This window comes from Plectropomus leopardus, chromosome 20, assembly GCF_008729295.1.
Source record: "Plectropomus leopardus isolate mb chromosome 20, YSFRI_Pleo_2.0, whole genome shotgun sequence".
NCBI lineage: Eukaryota > Metazoa > Chordata > Actinopteri > Perciformes > Serranidae > Plectropomus > Plectropomus leopardus.
Window position 1 is genome coordinate 14,501,101 of NC_056482.1, and position 24,093 is coordinate 14,525,193.

General features: G+C 39.6%; 2 protein-coding genes across 4 annotated transcripts; one reads left to right on the plus strand and one right to left on the minus strand.

The window, feature by feature from the left end:
* Positions 1-551: 551 nt before the first annotated feature.
* sgsm1b (small G protein signaling modulator 1b) lies at positions 552-12,416 on the plus strand. Its single transcript, XM_042509935.1, has 24 exons — positions 552-614; positions 2,862-2,937; positions 3,755-3,917; positions 4,133-4,285; positions 5,010-5,077; positions 5,521-5,663; positions 5,756-5,887; positions 6,055-6,179; positions 6,265-6,332; positions 6,424-6,587; positions 6,973-7,102; positions 7,553-7,679; positions 7,763-7,827; positions 7,929-8,074; positions 8,304-8,432; positions 8,511-8,684; positions 8,849-8,926; positions 9,226-10,449; positions 10,528-10,652; positions 10,731-10,813; positions 10,924-11,033; positions 11,128-11,224; positions 11,334-11,501; positions 12,057-12,416. Exons 1-24 carry the CDS (start codon positions 552-554, stop codon positions 12,143-12,145), a joined length of 3,900 nt encoding a protein of 1,299 aa, XP_042365869.1. The 3' UTR covers positions 12,146-12,416.
* Positions 12,417-15,961: 3,545 nt separating this feature from the next.
* On the minus strand, positions 15,962-21,865 carry srsf9 (serine and arginine rich splicing factor 9). 3 transcript variants are annotated; one of them, XM_042509629.1, is made up of 5 exons: positions 21,758-21,865; positions 19,274-19,453; positions 18,899-19,086; positions 17,098-17,270; positions 15,962-16,859 (listed from the first exon to the last, which is right to left on the minus strand). In XM_042509629.1, exons 2-5 carry the CDS (start codon positions 19,429-19,431, stop codon positions 16,632-16,634), a joined length of 747 nt encoding a protein of 248 aa, XP_042365563.1. In that variant the 5' UTR covers positions 19,432-19,453; positions 21,758-21,865; the 3' UTR covers positions 15,962-16,631. The 3 variants fall into 3 exon arrangements, with proteins under 3 accessions (XP_042365563.1, XP_042365561.1, XP_042365562.1); XM_042509627.1 differs by having other exon boundaries at positions 19,274-19,450; positions 21,758-21,864; XM_042509628.1 differs by having other exon boundaries at positions 19,274-19,473; positions 21,758-21,864.
* Between the last annotated feature and the right edge of the window lie 2,228 nt (positions 21,866-24,093).

A 24,093-nucleotide genomic window follows, 5' to 3' on the forward strand; every position in this document is an offset into this window, starting at 1 on the left:
AAAATGCAACATATTTAAGTGTCCCTGTTCACTTTCTGTGGTGTAATTGTAATAATTTATTGGATGGGACCTTGATTAATTTGACCTGGGGCTCATCAACTGTAATTATCATGTGTTAATCAGCCTCTAAGGAGTTTACAATAATGTGACTAAGAAACTTTCCATGAAAATATTCCAAATTTGTATTTGATTTAATATAAGTTGGAAACAACCATACACCTTGCATGTGGGAGTGGAGAAAACGTGTGTAGGTGTTGGCGTTGTGCGTCTTAATGTATAGGCCACTGTGACTTTAAAGGGGTGTTGGTTCGCTGAGAGGTAACAGACAGGTTTAATTCAGTCCCTCGGAGCACATCGCACATCTCGGAGCATCTCTGCCCTTTTTTTCCAGTGCTGTCTTTGCTGCCTGCAAGAAGACATCCTCCAAGATTGCGTGTCAGCCGCTACACCCTTCCCGGAGCGATGGGAGGTACAGCCGCGGTTATTATTTTCGTGTCGTGAGCGTGTCATCGTTTATTTCCCACAGTGGCAATCTGATCAGCATATTCATGATGTTTTCTCCCGTGACAGAGGCCGAGACGCGCCAGAAACTGCTGCGCAATGTGAAGAAAGAGGTTCGTTGCATTTTTTCTTTTAATAATTTCTTTCTCGCTCATCACAGTTTATGTTTACTGGCGCTGAACGCTTGGCCAATGTGTGTGTGTGTGTTTGTGTGTGTGAGTGTGTGTGTGGACATCGTTCATCGGGGTTTGAGCCACGACTACGCCAAAGGCCTATTTATCATAAAAATGAGCATCTATATGTCATAAAAACATCGGATGCAATTAGGCTCCGGGAAAATTGTGTTTTTTTTGTCTGCTGTTAGATTGGCGTAAAATGATGGTGACGATGATAGTGATGATGATGATGATGATGGTGGTGGTGATGATGATGATGACGATAATAATACAGATGATGCTGGTGAGGATGGTAATTTTATATCGGGGTTGGAAAAAAACTACACATTCAAGAAACTATGTATTAATTCATTTATTTTTATGCAAAACCTTTTGTTTAATATCCTGGAATAGCCTCCCTCCCTCTCTCTCTAAAGAAATCATGGTAAAACTGACATCCCTACCATCTTATTATCCTAAACTTAAAGGTGTGACCTTGGCATCTCTTTCATGGCATTTCAGTGTTCAATTAAAAGCAAAAAAATCCAACCCAAACTGGATGATTTACTACTGAATTATGAGCCATTTGGATATTAATCTACATGTAAATTATTAGGGAGCACACCTCAGACTTTTACAAGTGATTCCATGACTCCCCAGGGAGGGAGAACAGGATGTTTTATTCATTGCTGAGAAAGACCCGTGCTTCCAGTCTTATCGAGTCCGTGCTCCCCCTCACCTGTGACTCATTGCCTCTCAAACATCCATGACTCTTGTGCTATATCCTGCAGCAAGGAGGGGCAGTGCCATGATGTATAGATATTTAAAAAGCAGCATATAACAAAAATAAGTAGTAGTATTTCAGTTTTTGTTTCCAGTTGACCAAGCTGCTTTTCAGGTTCTTTATCCATGAGAAAAACAGGGTCATAAACAATTTTTTGATCTGTAGACATTTAATCTTTAATTTTTTTGACTCTGGATTGTTATAATGCATGACAATCACCGCTGCACCCAGCTTTGTTTTGGCAAGGTGTTGGAAATATCATTGAGTCCAAACTGAAAGATTTCTGCACACTTACATCACTGCAGTGTTTCACTTCACTCTGAACTATCAGACCTTCATCAAAGTATATAAAAGAGGGTAGAAAATGATCAGAATTTATGACAGCGACGTTAAACTACAATATTTTCTCATTCTGTTGACATACAGCACAGAATATCGTATTAAATTCAGTAAATTTTACAGTTCAACGTTGCTTATCAACACACAAAAACTTTGTAGAAAATTACATTTCCTAAATTGTTAGGGTTTACAAGTAATATACATTTGATTGAATGAGTAAATATGTTGATCCAACAAGCAATACCTGTTTCAGTAATATGCAAGCTTCTAAAATTGCATTCATCAGTGATGATGATGATGATGATAATGATGAGGATGGTGGGAGTGACAACAAGCTGGTTAAAAAGACGTTATCTCAGTTTTGAAACTACAAATGTATACGAGAATGCTTGTGTTAAAAAACATGGCATTAAGACTTGTGCATTTACATGACAGGTGGATTTGAGGGTACTCTGTCATTTTGAGCTGCAAACACTTAATTTCCTGCACTCTGGCGAATTTTTATGCACAAATCTGTGCCTTTGATTTATGGTGGAAATGTTTTTAATTTCAGCAAAACAAAAGACCTCCCCTACTTCATTTTTTTTTATTGGGGGATACAAATGCACATGTTCTAAATACTGAGGCGAACATGTCCCCCACGCTCCCACTGAAATCTACACATGTGGTCGTTGTAGGTGTCTAAGACCAAATTCCCTCAAATCATCAAGAAAAATAGAATAAATAAATAAACTTGAGGGATATCTTTAATGCTCAAGTTGAAGTTATGAGATGAAAAAAGCAAACAAAAGACTTGCATGCATGTGTTATAGTTTTAAAAGAGTCCAAAGTTTGTAGTGCTTGCCAGACGTTAATTAGTAAGCCAGACAGATGTGTTTATGCATAAAAGAGTTATTTGCACTATATGTTTTCCTAATGAATGTGTTGTGGGACTATACCACTCTATCATTTCTCATCATAACCCCCTGTAACTTATTCCCCTCATTGCTTCCTGTTGTGTTTCTTATTTTGACTCCCTGTAACCTTATGTAACTGTGTCAGACTGATTTAGTCTTGTCTCACCATGTTCCTTTCTCTCATAGGTGAAACAAATTATGGAGGAGGCAGTAACGAGAAAATTTGTGCACGCAGACAGCAGCCACATTATATCCTTCTGCGGTAAATGTTTTGTTCTGATTGCACTGAACACTAAGATATCTTTCTCGGGCAGGGTTTTACAAAATTCAGCGTGTATGCTCAAGGCCTTTTCCATTAGCTTTAATGTTCTACATTAGGCTACAGAAGAGGGGGCTATAAAGAGGGAGAGAGTAGACAGTAAGTAAATAAGAGAGAAGGAGTAATTTTTGGCATCATTTTGTTTTTTCATCATAGAAAAATGTGTGTTTTTTTGGCCTTTTGTGTCTAATTTCAAAGGTTATAGCACTAGACATCTCATATCAAATAGTAAAGGCCACGGTGGTTGTTGACATGTGCAGTGTAGATAGTTAACATGAGTTTGTGTCAAGCCGTCACCTCATATGAGTTCATTCCCATAGTGCAAAATGTTCCTTTCCAGTCTGTTTAAGCAAAGTGCAAAACAATTTGTTTTCACAATGCTATTATCTATTCATATTTACTGAAGGTAAATGGATGGATATGTATTAAAGTAGACACCCTTTAAAGGTGTTGATACTAAGGAGTGAGGCATGTGTGATTCACATCCCTCATATCCTAGCAACAGTAGACACCGTTGGGCAGTCTATTGCTACTTGTGCCACCTGTGCTTGCTTTTAACCTGTTTTTTGTATAAAATATATTAAGGCTAGAGGCTTTCACAAATATGAAATTATACTGTGAACATGAGATAAAACAAAACACAGGGACAAATAAAAAGATTCCCCCTTAAGGAAACAAAAGCATGAGTACAATTGAAATGAAATTGAAAAAAAAAGATCTAAATCAAATATTGACTAATACTCAGTGTTTGTGTGTGTAGCTGTAGTGGAGGCCTGCATGCTTCATGGGCTGAAGCGGCGTATTGCAGGCCTTTTGTGCAGTAACAAGGTCGCAGCCCTCTTCATGAAGGCGGCAAAAAGCTTTTCGCCTGCTGAGGAACTCTGCCACAAGGTCCAGGAGCTGGAACAGCTCATTGACAACAGGTGAGATGTTAACTTCCACCTGTGAGAGACCAGTGACATAAAATCATTATGTTCATTCTTTTTCTTCTACTCTCGTATATATCTCTCCTTTGTGTTCTAATTTTATGTGCTATAATGCATCTTAATGCCTTGTCCTGTCCTTTCCTATTTGTCTGTTGCATTGTAACAACCTATACAGATGCCTCATCTGTCGGGTTTCTTTTTCTTTTTTTTAGCAAGCAGAACAATTCTTCACTGAGTAATGACCGCAGTCGGCAATCCAAGCTGGCCAACCTCCCTCCTCAGGCACTGAAACACCTGTGGATCCGGACTGCTCTGATGGAAAAGCTCCTAGACAAGATTGTCTTGTACTTGGTGGAAAACAGCAGGTATTGCTATACATAATTCAGTGTGTATAAGCTACTGGCTATAGCAGATTATGTCATCCATTCAATACCATAATTTTACAGTGAGTAGTTTTCTGTAAGAATCAATTCAAAAATTGATTGTTTCAGCTTTTATATTAATGCTCACATTTTAGGCCAGCATCCCATATTATATGCTTGCAGCCATGACATGCAAACAGGAAGTTGGGTACTTATTCAAACATTTATTTAAGACTCGGAAAATCAAATGAGGGAGACCCTCATTTTCAGAGATGCAGAACATGAACAAAGACTTAAAAAACAGTCATCAAGCAAACTTAAAATAAGCTACATAAACAGATCATCGATATGCAAACTAGTTCAAATAGAAAAAAAATCTTACAAAACAACAAACAATAATAACAATATGATAGCTAACAGTTAAAATACAGGATAATAAATATGCTATGAATAGATGAATAGTTCAAAGTATTTGCAGTCAATTAAAACAAGATGTGAATTAAGGCATTTAAACATATGGAATGGTGGCAAAGTGTCCAAGTTAGCATTTTTTTTGCAGATTATTCTATGTATAAGGTGCATTGTAAGAGAATTACATCTGTCCTAGGTTAGTTCTGATAAAGAGAATATGGAGCAATGACCTATTCTGTGAGCGACTACCAAGAGTATGTGAGTTTAGAGATAAAAAACGTAAATGTTCTAAATGTCCTAATATTGTTTTCTGCAGTGCCTTCTATGAGAAAGAAGCCATGCTGATGGATCCTGTGGACGGACCAATTCTTGCATCTCTATTGGGTATTTATAAACTTCACTAACCCAGACATGGACCATACTAAACTCGCCTTACTGTACTAACTGTAAAGGTCTAGCATGTAGGATTTAGCAACATCTGTTGGTAGAAATGGTGTATAATCCATAACTGTTTTCATTAGTGTAAAATCACCTGAAAATAAGAACCTAAGAATGAGCTGTTTATATCTATATACAAAGCAAGTCCTCTCCCACCGAGTCTGCCATGTTGTTTCTATAGTGGCCCAGGATGGACAAATCAAACACTGGCTCTAGATAGGCCTATCTGCATTTTCGCATCATCCAACATCGCTCTCCTAAGCCCTTGGCACTTGAAAGAAGTTTCGGTTCTGCAACATCCCTGCTAGATGCCACTAAATCCTACAAAGTAGACTTTTAGAACTTTCAAATATCTGAATTACTTTAATTGGATTAACTTTGTTTAACAGTTGGCCCATGCGCTTTGGAGTACACCAAAGTTAAGACTGCAGACCATTTCTGGACAGACCCGTCTGCTGACGAGCTTGTGCAACGGCATCGCATCCACAGCAGCCACTGTCGGCAGGATTCGCCCTCCAGACGACCTGCCTTGGTTAGATAGTGAAGGGTTTAATTGATTTGAATCAAATAATCATTGTTAAATAATAGAGTGTAATGCCTCTGATGTCTTCTTACCTGTGTCAGATCCAGAAGAGACAGTCCAGTGGTAGCATGGATGATCGCCCTCTCATGTGGGTTAGAGATTATGTTGAATCACTCCACCAAAACTCCAGAGCCACACTTCTCTTCGGAAAGAACAATGTCCTGGTGCAACCAGTGAGTGTTTGTCTTTATCAGTATATCTTTTAATAGTACAATCCTTTAAGAGAGGCTTGTTTACTTTCTGGGGAACTTGGGTGCATCTGTAAACCAATTAATTATCACCTTATCTAAATAGTATTGCACACATATTGTGATTTGAAAGGTCTGACTTGTTTCTGCAGAGAGATGACATGGAGGCGATCCCAGGCTACCTTTCTCTACATCAAACTGCAGACCTCATGACACTGAAATGGACACCCAATCAGTTGATGAATGGCAATGTGGGGGAGCTAGATTCTGAGAAAAGGTTAGACCAATATAACCTAATAAAAACAAACTCTTGTTTTGGCACATTTGACTCAACGGCTCTTTTTCTCTTATCTTTCTTTCAGTGTATATTGGGATTATGCTATGACAATTCGTTTGGAGGAGATTGTGTATCTCCACTGTCATCAGCAAGGTACAGAAATCCAATTTCAATATATTAAACACCAAGGTATGAGTTTTAAGAGTTTTTTTTTAGTTGTTATTTGTTATCTTACTTTCTCCAGTGAACAGTGGTGGTACAGTAGTTTTGGTCAGCCAGGATGGGATCCAGAGACCTCCTCTACATTTCCCCAAAGGAGGTCACCTCCTCCAGTTCCTCACCTGCCTGGAGACGGGCCTGCTACCTCATGGACAGCTGGACCCGCCGCTCTGGAATCAGAGAGGAAAGGTCAGCATGGACAGAGAATATCAAAATACCTTATTTTCAGTAATAGCTGCCCAAAGTCCCAGAGTTTTTGCCCCTCTGTGTTGCTGTCATTTTTTAGCCCAGGAGGTTGTCGCTTGGTATTTAAAGACTACAGTGAGCTAAAGAAGAACTGAAAAGAGACACAAAATGACTACAAGAGATGCAAAACTACCTCAAGGAGACACAAAACTACAAAAAGATGCAAAACAACTACAAAAAAAGAAGCAAAACCACCACAAAGTCTGCATGTCCTCCTTCAGTGTTGGATCCTTTTGCATATCTGTGCCGAGGGGCCCATTTTCCCCATATTCTGCCCATACATTAACCTACAACTATGACCTATTGTAACCATTCTCTCCATTCACAGGGAAAGGTTTTCCCCAAACTACGAAAGAGGAGTCCACATGGCTCATGTGACTCTGTATCTGATAAAGAAGATGATGAAGCGACCGATTATGTGTTTCGGATCCTCTTTCCTGGCAATCAGATGGAGTTCAGTGAGTGTCCTTAATCTTCCTGCTCTGCCTCCCTGAGCTAATCTAATAAAACATCATCAGAGATTACATAGACGATTGCATTGCTCTCTTAATACTGATTTACAGATTAGACAATTTCACTTTAGATAAATCTGTTTTCCTCTATGCATATATTCAGTGTACATCCCTCTAATAAATTTCTCTCCAATGTTCAACTGCTTTATGTGGTATCTTTTTCCTGTCTTCATACCTATAGTCCCATCAACAATGAGCAGACAATGTATGGGCATACAAAATTTGTCAGCCTCATCTCCACCCTCTCACTTGGTTTATTTTTTCCATGTTAAATAAAAAAACATTCTTATTATATCCATAAGTGCTCTTTTATGTTTACATCTATTTTCATCTGGTTTTACTAAATGATGATGTTAGTAGCAATGTTATAATAATATGGGCTTTTATACTGTTCAGTGGCCCTGGAGCTGATGGACCAGGGTGTGAACATGTGGCAACCGACGCCCAGAAAGTCCTCGTGCTCCTCCTGCTCACAGAATGGATCCTCTGATGGCTCTCTGCCTAATGGCTGTAATCAGGAAAGGTAAGTATTTCCTACAGGACAGGTGCAAATAAAAATTCTGATTAATCTTGTGAACTAAATTTGATATTTTCCTTTTCTGCCAGGGCTCCATTAAAGCTCCTTTGTGACACCATGAAGTACCAGATCATCTCCCGTGCTTTCTATGGATGTGAGTACAAACAGCTGTCGGTTAACTTTGATATGCTAGGCAACCATTTTATTCCAGTGAAAACAATAGCTCTTCACACTATGTTTATCTATCCTCTTCAGGGCTTGCATACTGCCGTCATCTGTCCACAGTTCGCACCCACCTTTCTGCCCTGGTCAACACCACTATAGTTGACCCTGGTGTGCCCTGTAATGCCCGAGGAGGCCTCTCTGTGGAGGTCTGGGGCCGATTCCTCAAGGACAGCTCTGTAAGATTCACACCAAAACACCAGGTCATGAGATATATTTTAGTTTTAATTCATGGTATGTATCAGTCTAGATTGTTTTGGTGTGAGATGCCGAATGTTTGAGATATAGGCCGTAGAGATGTCTGCCTTCACTAGAATTAATGTAACTAGGTGGAACTTGGCTTGTGGTGCTCAAAGTGGCAAAAAAACATTTTTTAATGTAATTTATACCAGACTTAATCTTGTTCAGGCATATGAGGAAGAGGAGATACACAGGCTTGTGTATTTTGGTGGTGTGGATCCTTCACTACGCAAAGAGGTCTGGCCCTTCCTGTTGGGACACTACCAGTTCAACATGACTGAGAAATGCCGGCTAGAGGTACCTCTATGTGCTGTCAGACACATGTGCATTATGGGGTATGTTGCAGTCTTTGTTTACATAGTGTTCCTGTTTCAGATTGACGAGCAGATGAAGATCATGTATGAGCAAACTATGAAGGAGTGGCAGGGTTGTGAGGCCATTGTCCGACAGAGGGAGAGAGAGAAACACGCTGAGGCCCTGGCCAGATGTTCATCCGGAGCCAGTGTGGAAAGAGGACCGGTGCAGCGGGACTCCACCATCAGTACAGATGCAAGTTTGACCTTTTGACATCAAATGTACTGCGTTATGTAACCATTATCACAATAGACAAATCATGAAAGAGAAGTGCTTATAGCATTATGAGGACATTGCTATGCATGCTGGCTGACAACTGTGCTTTTTGTCTCTTGTGTGACGCTTTTTCTCCATTGCAGTCTTCTCTAAGTATCAGCTCAGATCAACAGAATGTCAACTCACAGAGTGATTCCAGCAGCAGCAGCAGCAGCGCACAGGTAGTTCCTCATGACCACAAACATCACAAGAGCAGTGGGTTTTTTTTGTCATGTAATAAGTGTTTTATTGGTCATAAAAACTGATGGCACCAGATGAAAAGTCAGAGCAATGATTACAATTTATCCTGACGTTGGAAATCAGTCTAAGAACTTATTGTATGACTGAAATTTTCCAGCAGTAGTGTAAAGTATGTCTGATTTAATGGGCATGCAAAACCACTGGTGCAATCTTTTAACATTTGTCCATTTTAGAGGGTACAAAGTATATTCCATGCTGACCACTTTTCTTTGATTACCAGGTGTTTGGATCAGTTGAGGCAGTGGATCAGATTGAGACTGAGCCCAGGGCCGAAGAAGGAGAAGTGCAGCACAGCAGTCCAGTGACGGACATCAAGAGTGGCACTGTAGACGCTCTGCAGCTTCCTTCCAGTACCCCGTCCTCCCCTGTTCTGTCAGATCAACGTCCAGATTCAGAAAACAGCCCTCTTGTGACAGAATCAGCTGCTGGATCCGCAACCCCGCCACCGTCAGAGGAAGCACCAGAAGTCTTACATGAGAAAACTACAAGTGGATCTCAGCCAGGAGGAGTGGATGTAACAGACTCTGTAGCCAAGGATGAGGTTTCAGAGACAAAGATGGAGACCGTCTCAAAGGGCGAGATGGTCAAGGACTGTGGAATCAGTAAGCCACGAGAAACATCTGACTCAGAAGAAAAACCTGACCTAAAAGAAATGGATACAATAAATGAGCAATCGGCGGATTTAAAAGTAGTAGACACAAATATGAATTTAAGAAGTGAAAGCACTAATGTTTTAAAACTAGAAAGAGAGATTCATAATGAATATTTCCAAGCGCCTCCACTCGGGCAGACCTTGACTTTTCAAGCACACAAGAGCAAAGGTCTGGAAGTGGAGCAATTATGTCAACCTGCAGCAGAAAAAGATACAAATCCAGAGAGTGAAAAGAAGCCAGAGGTTTCTGAAAAACTTGAAACAACTTCAGAAAAATCCCAAATTACGAAGGCAGAGTCAGAGAGAAAGGATGCTGGAGAAACAGTATGTGACTTGGCTGAAACCAAAAAAGCTGCAGAAATCCCATTTGAGAAACCTGGTTCAAACTCACCTGTCAGACAGGTGCTGAATGCTCTTCAGTCAGCATCAAGAGGCAGCCTCTCACTATCGTCTCGGCAATCTCCGGACACAGCAGATTCAGACGACTCTCCTTCTGCACTGGAAATGGAGGACATTCCTGCAGGGACATGCGTGACATCTGAGGATATTAAAGCCAGGCCTTTGGCATGTCTTGCTGCACCTCCTCTCTCCCTTGCGCAACGACAGAAAATGGCAGAGGACCTTGCTCTAGATCACCATCTGGACACAGCCTGTAACACCAGTCCTGAGGGCACCGACCTGGGCCTTTCTGAAGAGGAGCCTGAGATGGAAAATGTGCTCACTGAACAAGAGTGTGCAGAGGTGGGAGGGGACACCAAACATGATGAATCCTCTGAAGAACAAACCTATTCTGTAAGCGTCACACATGACATACAGATATAGTTCTTTTGATCATAAGCATGCAGTAACAGAATTCTCTTTAATTTTCAGCAAGAAACACTGGACATGTACTTGATCAATTTACATCGCATTGACAAAGACGTCAGACGTTGTGACAGAGCATATTGGTACTTCACTCCTGAGAACCTGGAAAAGCTGCGTAACATCATGTGCAGGTGAATGTGCCATCATGGTAAATGTCTCTGATGTTTGTCTCAAACTAGGATATACTGAAATCTAAAACATCTTTGCAGCTACGTGTGGCAGCATCTGGACACAGGTTACGTCCAGGGCATGTGTGATCTGCTGGCTCCCTTGCTGGTTATTCTGGATGATGGTCAGTGACACATTACCACAAACTATCAGTGTACTTTTTTTGCCTAAATGCATTTAAAAATGCATATCAATGGCTAAATAAGTCACTTTGTAAATGTCTATGTTTCCCAGAGGTCATGGCGTTTAGCTGCTTTACTGAACTGATGAAAAGGATGAACCAGAATTTTCCTCACGGAGGTGCCATGGACTCTCACTTTGCTAACATGCGTTCTCTGATCCAGGTATGTACATATATGTGCAGCAACACACTCGTGCATGCATAGATATACAAAAAAACTCCAGCATAATGATGACATTTTGGTTTTATACTGACAGATCCTGGACTCTGAGCTGTTTGAACTGATGCAGCAAAATGGAGACTACACTCACTTTTACTTCTGTTATCGTTGGTTTCTACTCGACTTCAAAAGAGGTGATGGGAAATGCTGGCATCGTGACTTTGCTTGAATTACACCTGAACGTGAATTCAAAGTAATGTGATATTAAATGTAATCTGACTTATTTCTGGTTTTTTTGCACAGAAATGGTTTATGATGACGTGTTCTCTGTGTGGGAAACAATCTGGGCAGCCAAGTACACGTCCTCTGAGCACTTTGTGCTCTTCATCGCTCTGGCGCTTGTCGAGATGTATAGAGATATCATCCTAGAAAATAACATGGACTTTACAGACATCATCAAGTTCTTTAATGGTAAGATGAGAGATTAGAGATCAATGGTAAGATCAGAGAATTACAAATGCTACAATATGGTGGAAATAGTGTTTCTAATTACCGCAGGTTAATAATGATTGCATTAGATTAACATACAAGTTTAATAATCAGTGGAAGTAAAGAAAACCAGTTCATTGAGATGATATTTCACATAATGATGGATGCTTTCAAAGTAAACCTTCGTTCACTCAGTCTTAAAGGTCTAGTGTGTAGGATTTTGGGGAATATATGGGCAGAAATATAACATAATATAATTAGTTGTTTAGATCTACATAGGGAGTGGGTCCTTGTCTATGGAGTCTGCCATGTTTCTAAAGTAGCCCACGATTTTTAAACCAAACGCTGGCTTTAGATGGGGCCACATGTCCGCTATCTTATTTAGCAGGCCCTTTGCGATGAGCCTAACAGCTTCAGAAAAACACTGAATTTAATAGACTGCTTTATTTGATGTTTTTACCGGTTTAAATAAAAAAATAAAAATTACTAAGCAATTTTACCTCTTTCAAGTCAATGACTTCCGTATTATCTCCTCAGAAATGGCAGAGCGACACAATGTCCCGCAGGTCCTGATGATGGCTCGAGACTTGGTCAACAAAGTGCAGACGCTCATAGAAAACAAGTGATGCTGCTGTTGTGCTGCTGCTCCCACGTTTCTTTGTGCTAAATTGTTGCGAGATACCGACACAACCACATAAAAGTCATTCAAGAAGAATGGGAATCGATGTTAATGCAATGCAGTGATTGGTAAGTACTGAAAAGACAACTGGCCATTAAATCTGGTCATAATTGTATAAGATAGTTGTGTAACAACTTCTTTCCAGTTGCTCCTCTCTATATTCAGGAGATGCAATTTTTGCCAGTAAATTTGTTTTCAAAGTGTTATTGTTCACCTAGTGAATGTACCCTTGTTCAAAGTGCTTCAGGATGTTATTTATTTTGCCTTAAATTGAGCTATTTTTTCAGGGATACAGCAACCAAATCCTTCACTGTATTGTTGATCTATTATTTTTTTTCAGTTAGACCTGCCATACATGTTGTGATACACTTAAATATGTTTGAAGTATTTATTTATTTTCCTGAAACTGTAGCTACCATGATTGAACATCTTGTGATGCACTTGAATATATTTTCAGTAACAATATCTGGTATTGTTAGATGATTTGGTTTTGTAAGAGGTACATTAGAGGAGGTTGTGTACATGTAGCATGTGTGGTTTGCTTCTAAATAGCCATTTTGAGGACCACTTTCTGGCTTCTCTGAGGCTTGATGGTCCTCGTTCTGTGTTTGCCTCTGATGCACTCAAGCTTGCAGGATATCCAGACCGAACCTGTGAACTCTGTGCGTGATTGCACATAGTTTGCATATACAGTATCGCCCTCTGGTACCTAGTTCACTACACTGTTCTCTCTCTATCTCTGACCTCCTCTATGCATCGATTAGCGTTTATTTCTGTGCACACTGGTTCTTGCTACTGGTTCAAATGGTTAATGTAAACCATTCAAAGCTTTCATCTCACCTTAAATGACACCATGCTGCTCAGGCTGTAGAATTCAGCTTCAGACATAAAGACAGTACAGTGCTCACAGATTCATCTTCTTCCTTGCAGCTGCTGTGATGGTTAACTTTGAGCTAGTGGTAAACTTGAAGGGGTGTGCAGTGAAGGCTGCACACTTCCTTTGCACTTCTCTTTTTCACTTTCACCTTCAGAGCAGTTTCATGCCTCTGTCTCGCCCTGCTGATCTCGGTTGCCTTTTTTTAAAACACACTCCAGTTTTGTGTGCCCAAACTTTTAGCAGCAATTATATTTCCTGGAATAACAGTGCATTTCTTTTTGCGATTAACTCAAGATCCCAATGTTTATACCTGTAGAAAAGGAGGTCTGCTGGCTTATCACTTAACCTCTCATTCAGCCAGTATCACGTTTGTGGATTCACTTTAACTTCCTTGTTCGTTATAAAGCAAGTATGACCCAAAACCCTCGATATTCATTATCTCCTTCCAGGGCCATAGGTTTTGTTTCAGTTTTGAGCATAATTTCCTGCATTTTGTCAGCTGCTACGTTCTTGTCTTTATTGAGAAATGCACATGTTCTAAATATTGAGCGGAGAATCAAACAGAAGATCCACATACTGTATTAAATGCTACCAGTAAATTTGAATTGTGCAGCCTTGCTTATTCCTTAATATTGAGGGGGACATGTCCCCTGCGCCCCCCCACCATCCCCTGGAATCTGCCAATTCCTCCTTTACAGATTAATCTGAAAGACAGCAGTGAACTTGTGTTCAGCCTGCTGAATTTTGTTTTTATCTTAAATGGTCACCAGATTTACAACTGCACACCTCTTCACATACAAGTTTCCGTTAATTGTACTGTGTTACAGTGCTGCTTGGACTTTCAGAACTTCAGCTACTTAAAAAATTTGATCTTTTTGAAGCCCTTGTCAGGTCTTCGCATTCTAACAAGCACCAGAAGGTCAAGTTATTACACTTCAAGGGTCATTTCAGCGGTAGCTAGACAGTGGTATGAAGCCATGCAGATAATTGTGTACATTAAAGTTTTCATCTGCTTATCCACGACAATGGAGCTGAATGGAATTTTTCTTGTTTAGTAAAAATAAACATTTAACAGCAACATGTCTTTCCAGAATCAATTTCCTGGAGACTCTGATGTCATTAGTTTAAAATGGTTTAATAAAATTAAATCGGGCCTAATAAGGTCCGTGAGTCGGATTCGTTCTTGAAATTCCATAAGATCTCAGCTGATAAATACAAAACTATCTACATGGCTAGATACCAGCATAATTATGTCAGAAAACATGATTTATTGGTGCCACTCACAGTTGCAAAAACAGCCAAAACACACTCATGTTTGGTCCACTGTGGCTTAAAAACCAGTGTTTTGATATCACCGCTGATGTGTCTCCATATGGTCTTCTAAAACATGCCTGAGTATTGCTGTTTGTGTATTGCTGTGTTTGTTGTCAGAAGATTTATTGTCAACAATGTGTTAAAAGAAATTGTATAACTAAGCTAGTACATATTTATTAAATGCAATACGGTGTCTGTACATGGGCTTTATCGGATTATAATGGACAGAGAGATAAAAGTATGCCATTGGAAATATATATATTTTTATTTTTTTTTCCTGTCTTCTCAAATGGTCACCTATTATGATTAATTTATTGCGTATTAAAAATATTATATTTTGCATCCCATGTGCCTCATGTATATTTTCAGCCTTGACATTTTCATGTATTACTTAAAAATACACATGTGAAAGTTCGATGTCAGAATAAAGAGATTTTACATCCACGCAAGTTAAACAGGTAAGTAAAGCAAACACATTTGATTTGTTTACTCCCTACATATCTTTCAAGGACCACATTTTCCGTGGTTAGTACAGGTGACTTTGTTGTCCGCTTATGGTGTCTGTGGATTTATTTCAGTTCAATCTAAAAGCAACCCTCACATGCCAATGTTTGTTTCTTATCTTCATACTACTCATGCAGAGATCCCCTCCTGATGTAACTTTAATGGAGGAGCTGCAGGACAATATTCAGTCGTCATCCTGTGCAAAAAATGCACTCCAAAGTTCAGCTGAAGTTAAAAGGAGGCTTAAAAAATCCCTCTTTATCCCTTCACTGCAGCTATGAGTGAAAAAACAAAGAGGGAATCCGATGGCTTGATACTAGCTTTGGCTGAGCTGAACTCAACGTTTTCAAGGCTCTTGTTGACTCATGCTGAGTCTTGGGTCAAAGTGGCACCATGGCTTCACCAGGACTGCACTTGAAGGCAGATTTCAAACTAGTGTCAAAAATTCAACGAACATGACAAAATTATAAGAATTTGTATATTTTACCTAGACAGCATAGAGATTTCTGAAATCAGTTTTAATAAATATTGACTGCTACATTAATTAGCAAATGTATGTTGAAATATGCGTTTTGCATTTTCTGCGATAGTTTACATGGGAATAGGATTCAAAATATTTTCAAATTTTCTGTTTTTGTGATTCATTTATTAATTCTATCATATTACTTCTACTATGACACCAAAACTTTGTCCTTTCATGAACATTGGAGAGAATTTGCAGTAGCTGTTCACACTAAGATTTTGATTATGTTTGCGATCAGTTAAATTAGTTTTGTTTTTGAATGAATTAATTTTCTTTTCTTTTTTCTTTTTTTTGAGTTTTAACATTCAGAAAGTTTCTGAAGTGCCAGCCCACAATGCGTGTTGAGGACGTTTGGCATAGGACCCATATGCAAAGTTTTGTTTATTTCCTGATTGGAAGAAGAAGAAAAGTACAACTAACATTATCTGTTTCAGGCCTCATGCATGCTTTTTCTACTTGATAAGTCAAAATGTCTGCTATGAAAAAGGTATATTCTACAGCTTACTAGATGTGCCAAGTTTTACAACAAGGACTGAATCAACCAGTAAAAGTTTTCATTTTATTGGTAAAGAAAAAAAACAAAACATTAGAGATGCATACAAATTATAGCCCACCTACAGGCCAACTCGGTCAGAGGTTCACACATTAAAAAATAATCCGACAGGTGAGGCTCACAGTAAACGTGTCACTACTCTAAAAAGGCTCACAAATTTTACATGTTTCGAATCAGAGTAGGATACTGATCAGATTCACAGGTTCTCAGATTGGCAAATACTTCATACTTAAAGCTACAGAAATGCGACACACAGAAAAAAAAATCTTGTCAAGAATTTCAGAAGCAGTAGGACTTTAAGTCTGGTGGCTGCAGAATTGTGTTATTTGTTTTTGACAATAAATGTAATTTCTGTCAAGGTTTGACATCACAACCCAGGATTTCTTTATAAAAGAAACCTCCAATATGTCAAATACAATTACTTTGCTGAAAAAGAAAATTCGGATTCCAGATAACACATATGGGTGTTTACAGAACAAAGAAAAAACATCCTTAAGGCTGTGGGGAGGAGCAGGGTGTTCGGGTGATCATGACTATGGAATGTATGTTGCAAGAAATAATGATGTTTCCTATGAGGAGGCCTGGGGTTAAAAAATAAAACAAAAATAAAAAGTAGAATTACAAAACATTTTCCCCAATACCTCTGTGAATGGCGATCCTTTCTACCGGTAATGACGCGGCGGTGGGCTATGGTGCTGTGGAGGGTGCCTCCTTGGGGGTGGACTATGGCGCGACATGGCATGGCGTGGAGGCGATTGGTAGCGAGGAGGGGGAGATCCTCTGTTATGGTAGGGAGGTGAATAGCGACCCCTGGATCTGGAGCGGGAACGCGACCGATTCCAGTTGGGAGTGCCCCTCTCTTCATAGACACGAATGTAAGCAGTCTCGCCCTAGAAAGACAAAAATGTTCACCATTTGCTCCTTTCACCAGTGCCAATTTTTTTGTCCTTGACGGTGTCGGTGACGGAGGCGTGACCAACTCAACTCTCTCCTGACAGGCTACCGGTTAGGGTAAGCAATCAGAGGCAGAGTAGAGCGTGTCTTGCCTACGCCATCCTAAGAAAACAAAACCCGCTTCACTATCTGAAGGATAAGGGACAATTAAATCTCATCAGCGCTGGAACTCACTTGATGTGAACGGAACTCGGTCCGATCCAGTCTACGCAATGCGTACTCCATGTCCTCTCTACGGAGAAATTCCACCACGCCCTCTCCGTCACGCTGCACATCTGCAAAACAGACATCTCCTGCCTCGCGCATATGATCCTTAAGATCCTGCCAGCTCCCAGTTGGCGGTAACCCTGGAATGGGAATAAGATAAATGTGAATTTACTTCCTTCCTTATTATGTAATACTTTCAAATCATTGCAGGAAAAAGTTCATCCTTTGCCCAAATTTTAAACCCTTTTAAATTAAACAGCACTGTTACTAATAGATTTTAAGGGATTTTTATGAAGTATGTGCTAAACACTATTTGAAATTTAAAAGCTAAAAAGAAATTATTGGATCCGTTTCTTAGTGAACCCCAATATTTTAGACCACAATCCAGAAATCTGCTCTAGTATGACCGCTGAAGTCAGGTAACCATATAAACCTTAGACTTCAGGAGTCAAATCTACAGCTTGTTTAAACACGGGATAAATAAAGCATACAACAAATACATAACGATATACAATGACAAAATAACACCTACCAGTCACTATAGTCGAGGTTTGGGATTATTCAGCCAACATGAATGGCTCCAGTTTACTGTTTCGGTTTTCATGACTTAAGGAGCTGACTTGACCTTTTCCACTTAGTCCCCTTGACCTCCAGTCCGCCATGTGTACGATTAATGACGTCCTCTACTATAACTCTTGTCCCTTGTTTTGTTTTTTATGACTGTAAAGCACTTTGATCAACTGCGGTTGTTTTAAATGTGCTCTACAAATAAAGTTTAACTTCACTTGATGACCATGACGAAGAGGAACATATCTGTCTATGACTCATGATGTCCTTTACTAGTCCACTTGTCCTCCAGTCCTCCTTGAGAGAGAGAGAGAAACATATCTGCCTATGACTTGTGGCATTGTTTACTAGTCCCCTTGTCCTCCAGTCCGCCATGAAAGGGAGAGACATGTGCCTGCGACTCACAACGTCCTCTCCTAGTTCCCCAGTCCAACATTAGGGAGAGAAACATATCTGCCTACAACTCATGACATCCTTTTCTAGTCCACTTGTCCTCCAGTCCACCATGAGAAGGAGAAACGTGCCCCTACGACTCGTGACATCCTCTACCAGTCCCCTTGCCCCATGTCCGCCATGAAGGAGAGAAACATATCTGTCTACGACTGATGACATCCTTTAGTAGTTCCCTTGTCCTTCAGTCCGCCATGAGAGAGAGAAACGGGTCTGTCTATGGTTCATGACGTCCTCTACTAGTCCACTTGTCCTCCAGTATGCCATGAAGGAGAGAAAAATACCTGCCTATGACTCATGGCATCCCTTACTTATCCCCTTGTCCTCCAGTCCGCCATGACAAAGACACATAAGTGCCTACGACTCATGACGTCCTTTACTAATCCCCTTGCCCTTTGTCTTCCAATCCGTCATGAAGAAGAGAAACATATCTGCCTACGAATCATGGTGTCCTTTCCTATTTCCCTTTTCCTCCAATCAGCCATGACAGAAAAACATAAGTGCCTACGACTCATGATGTCCTCTGCTAGTCCCTTTGCCCCTTGTCCTCCAGTCCGCCATAGAGGAGAGAAACATATCTGCCTACAACTCATGATGTCCTTTACTAGTCCCCTTGTCCTCCAGGCTTCCATGAGAGAGAGAGAGAGAGAGAAACATGGCTGCCTATGACTCTTACCAATCTCTTTGAGCTCCAGGATGCCGTGTAAGTGAGAGAAATATGAAGTGGCTATGACTCATGACGTCCACCTACCAGACACTATGACCCGGAAATCAGATCTTCGAGTTGGGGGTCCAAATCTTCCCCTAGGTCCTCCTCCTCCACCACCGCCGCCCCCCATAGGACCAAATTTAGAACCAGAGGATCGAGGATACTCCACACGCAGCTTGGAGTCTCCATATCCATATCCATTCCTTCCATAGACGGCATCATCTGCATCCCTAAGAGAAGAGAGCAAAGAACCCCTTACCAAAGTACGCTTGATTCACTAGCGGACATTGACCTGGAAATGCCGTCTCCATCCATTTCCTGCTGCCAGTCACTGTAGACGGTATTATACCATAAAACTTAAGGTATCCACCAAGGGGAATTTGATTCAACTTGCCAAAGACCACCCCTAAAACTCACCGTGGATCTTCAAAACGGACGAAGGCAAAAGGGATAGTGCCTCTATTGTTCTTCAATTCAATGTCACGGATTTTTCCATATTTGTAGAAGAGATCCTCAATGTCTCTCTCCTGGACATCCACAGGAAGATTCCCAACATAGATCCGGCCATCCGACATGGTGGTGGAGTGAGCTGAACTGCTGACACAGAATGAGGGCACCTGTGGACGTTAGTCTGTTTGCACTATTAAAGGCTGTAAATTGATCAGTGTGCTCCAGTCCTTTCTTCTGCCTTAAGATCACTTCTTGCTGTCACATAGAGCTGAAGAAGTAGTCCTTATCCTAATCCTAGTTCCAATCCGAAACTTAGTCCATACGCCTCCAATCCCTTAATTTAGACAAAAATAAAACCAGGGATGCAGACATGATAGAAGTAAATGATGAGTTCAAGACAAATGGCACAGGCCCTTGGATCCAAGCCTGAAAGCTTTAAAACTTGGGGGTAATGAATGTCAAACAACCTTAATAAATATTTACAGCATTATACTGCGTGAAATTGTGCACAGTGTGGAGAAAATCTGCTGGCAAAATAAACCTTGACACTTTCACCTGCCTAAATACACTTAGCTTCCTTCCATAGATCTGTGTGTGTGTGTGTTTGTGTGTGTGTGTGTGTGTGTGTGTGCGTGTGTTTGGACATCGATATGTACAGATGGGTTATGAATTAACGGAAAAACTCATGTCCCATAGCTTGTCAGCTGACTTGAAATCTGATGACTGAAAAGACCATAGCAAATAATTTACATTGTTTTCATACTCATTAACCCTGTGTGTCCCATTTGGACACATCTGCATTCATTGTAGTACTAGTGAAGGAGTTATATTTTATTTTTCTTTCTTGCAGACCCCATTTACAAAATGTACAATGCAATGCAACATCAAACTGCAGCCTAACTAGGAGTGGGGGGGGGGGGGGGGTCGAAACAGCATAGTATCGCAATACTTTTGTGTGGCAATATCGTATCAATATACCAATGCCAAGCGTCTATGTTTTCTATTAAATAAATGATTAATATAACAAACACAAATTAAATTAATTGATCATGGGACCTCTGCCGATCCCCACCTCAAAGCCTAACATATAACTACAGATTTTACTCAACACACCACTGATATTGTCCTTAACAAATTCAGATTTTAACAATAATAAATTTCAGAGCTGATCTTTGAAATTGCAATACAATTTGCAGGTGTTTTTAATTTTTCTGGACAATTTAATGTAGTGAACATTGGGAACATTTTTAATATTGATGTAAATTGTGGTAACCCTACAATGGCAATTCCCAATGATTCAACAACATTTCTCTTGTATAACCATTAGGCATGGGGGGAAATAATCAATACAGCATAGTATCGTGACATTTTTTAGTGCCAATATCACTTTTGATGGCATGGATGGCATTTATTGATTATTTTATTTTAGAAAACTCTACTACTACATATACAAATTAATCTTTTTCGTAGCGTACTAGAAAAATAAAATCCATGTTTTTAACATAATAAAATAAGCTGCAATGAAAAAGTTGAAGTAAGATAAACAATGAAATGAAATGAATTCACAATACATCTCAATATATATTTTAACACAATACTCATCATATAAAGATTTTAATCAACACACCACTTATAAAGTCCCTAATAAATTAAGAATTTAACCATAACAAATGTCAGAGCTGATTTGTGGATTCGCAATACAATTTGCAGGTGTTTTTATTTTTCTGAACAGATTATTATGGTAGATAACGGCTTAATTTATAGTAATAAAGTTAAATGAGGTAGAAGCGCGATGGCAATAGTTTGATTGAAGGGTATTTCCCTTATATAACCACAGACTAAAAATAACATTACGTTTCCTGTGCCCTGAAACTCACATATAATACAACCGTGGGTGAACCCACCAGAGCTGTTAGGTGTCTTTCCGCCAATAACTGAGTCTTTAACTGATTTTAATGATACCATAAGCGAAATCTTGAGAGATCATAGTAAACACAGTCGTTTTTCCAGTTGTATCAGGCAACAGGATGGTTGCCAAGCATTAACTGTTATGCCCTCGTATCACACGGTGTAGCTGAGGCTAACTATATTAGCCCGCAGCTGCCCTGCTAACTTTAGCTAGCCTTGGTTTCATACTTTAAAAACAGTTTATCCACCGTAACATTACACCCTTAATAAACAAGTGTGCAACAGAAATCAGTGCAATCAGAGGATTCAACTTCACATTTGTAGATTGACAGTTAACGCCAACATAAGACATTTGGTAGTCCAGTGATTACAATAACAGATCAGTCTCTTTGTTGATAACGTAAGGTCAGCTAGTCAGGCTAACTAGCGTCCTTTCATGCTAACATGCTCCAATATTTCTCGTACTGGGAAATAGAGATAATTGTGTAGCGCACATTAAATGCATTCAGTAAACAAAACTTAAATCACCAAAAGTGTGATTACCTTGTAAACAAGTAAAGGTGCCTTCTTTAGCAGATTCAATGTTAATAGTGAACACGCTGTACTGCTTCCGTGTTAGTTAGCAACATTAGCAAGCAGCTCTGTCTCTTCTTCTACTTCATCTTTCCGGCAGACTGCAGTGAGGGTTGATGCATTGCTGCCTCCTACCGGAAAGAAAAGGAACATGTTACTGGCCTTTGGCATATTCCAACTCCCACTAATGCCAAAAACCAAGGAGATTTTCAGTTTATCCAAAAGAGTTGAACGTTGTAAAAACTGGAGACTATTCAGCATGTTATACCTCCCTCGTTTTAATGAGCCACCAGAGCAGTTGCTGCAGCATACTAATCACCCACCATAGCACCCACAGTAACTCTATTAGGTAAAAAAAAACAAGCAAACAAACAAACAAACAAACAAACACTGATATTCCAATAGCATGTGGTGTATCTGCAGTGTCAGTGTCTCTATCAGTCAATGTAGCCTGTCAGTCATGACTTCATTTTATTATTATGCTTCCTCTCCACTTAAAATGCTTGACGCTTCATGCTCTTTTCATTTTTTTGCACAATCACATTTTCTCTCCCAATTCCCTCTGGTCTTTGACTTCGCCTCTGTGCTGGCTCCATCCTGTTCTGGTTGGTTCTCTAAAGTTTCACGGATGAGGTCTCTGGGTGGTTTGTTACGAAACCAATTACATAATACTTTCTTCAAGCCATTGCCACTCTGTGACAATTAGATGTGCTCTAATAAGGAAATGGGAATCTGCTCACTAAATCAAGAAATGCTCAATTCATAATGGCAATTACCAGTAAAAACTTAATTACATGTTTTTTTGAAATTATTACATTGCTAAATTGATTTAATAAGCATTTCCAAACAGCAAAAAACACACATCTGTATAAGGCAGGACAGTGTCACTTTTATGAGAACCACATGCTTATCATATACAAATATCGGGAGAAGGGTAACAGTCTGTGCCAGCTGAAAGATGCAACAAAAGATCAACTAGGATGGACAGAATTACAGGGGGAGACATACCGTGGACACCTACACTTACAACTCAGAGTGGAAATAATGCAATCCAATGCAAACCTGTGATAAAGGCTTTTTGTTAAAGATGTAGCCTAACGCTCATTTTTGCCTCCGGCTGGGTTAGATCAGTTCTCAACCTTTTTCGAACAAAGGGCCCATAAATAGATACTCATTAGGTCAGAGGCCCACATCTGATACGATTTTGTGTCAGGAACCTAGAAAAGATTTTGGTTGTTAGATCTGGTCAATCTGATTGAGACCAGAATGCTACAGGCTGTAGTTGTCAGTGGAGATGGAGGAAGTGAAACCTCTGATCTTGTCAGTCTTATTACTCATACTCACATTGGGTTCACTTGTAATCAATTAAATAGATATTAAAATATTTCCCATTTTTCTGGGGACAGCCTGAAACTCCATCCCTGCTTGAGAACAATTATTGTAGATTATGCACAAAACATGTAGAATATTTATGTGATGAAATGCTGCAACCATAAAAACATGTAAACATATATATTTATTATGGTATTTAGCTAGTAAAAATAAAAACATTTTCTTATATTGTTCATCCCAAAATAATACACACCAAAGAAAACATCCTCAAAACAAAATGAAAAATCTGCAATGAAATATGTTTGGATGAACAGATTCTGGCCAAAATTATTTCAAACATGTAAGACAAACAAAATGAAAAGATAAAAATGGAACAAAATGGAAAAAAAATATTTAAAAATGGATGATAACCTCTACAAAAAACTCAGAATAGTTTCAAATAGGCAACAAGAAATTGCATCTTACATGTTCGAAAAGTAGTAGGAGGAAGTATTAACTTATTATTTCCCAAGCCTTCTCAGCTAATCAGTTAATTAATTCGTGAACTTCATCTCTAATACACACACACACACACACATATATACACTCACATATTTACACACAGACTCACATACATACAAACATAGCCTACACACCATATACAAACGTATACCTACACATGTGCATACACATGCATATATGGATCCCACCAATCTACCCGCAGAGCCTACACATACACGCATATTCATATATGAAATATATAATATATGAAATAATATTCTACAATTCTACAGTTTCATTTAGCAGACGCTTTTATCCAACACAAGCAAGAATTGAGATATAAGGAAAAAACCCTTAGTAAGTGCAAAAAGTGCTTCAGGCGTGATTGGTCACAGGTATTGCCGTCTAGTGGCAGAAGGAGTGCCGCACAGCCCCCCCCCCCTTTTTTTTTTTTTTTTTCCAAAGTAAAAAACAAAAGCGAACCCAGCACCTCA

Bases quoted from the DNA above. Each gene is read 5' to 3' on its own strand.
- sgsm1b (XM_042509935.1), top strand. From the start codon at position 552: ATGTTTTCTCCCGTGACAGAGGCCGAGACGCGCCAGAAACTGCTGCGC. The intron at 5,888-6,054 runs GTGAGTGTTTGT...TTGTTTCTGCAG, and splicing joins ACAATGTCCTGGTGCAACCA to AGAGATGACATGGAGGCGAT. The intron at 6,588-6,972 runs GTCAGCATGGAC...CTCCATTCACAG, and splicing joins TCTGGAATCAGAGAGGAAAG to GGAAAGGTTTTCCCCAAACT.
- srsf9 (XM_042509629.1), bottom strand. From the start codon at position 19,431: ATGTCGGATGGCCGGATCTATGTTGGGAATCTTCCTGTGGATGTCCAG. The intron at 19,087-19,273 runs GTGAGTTTTAGG...CTCTTCTCTTAG, and splicing joins GTCCGTTTTGAAGATCCACG to GGATGCAGATGATGCCGTCT. The intron at 16,860-17,097 runs GTGAGTTCCAGC...TTGTCTTTCTAG, and splicing joins CCGAGTTCCGTTCACATCAA to GGCGAGACTGCTTACATTCG.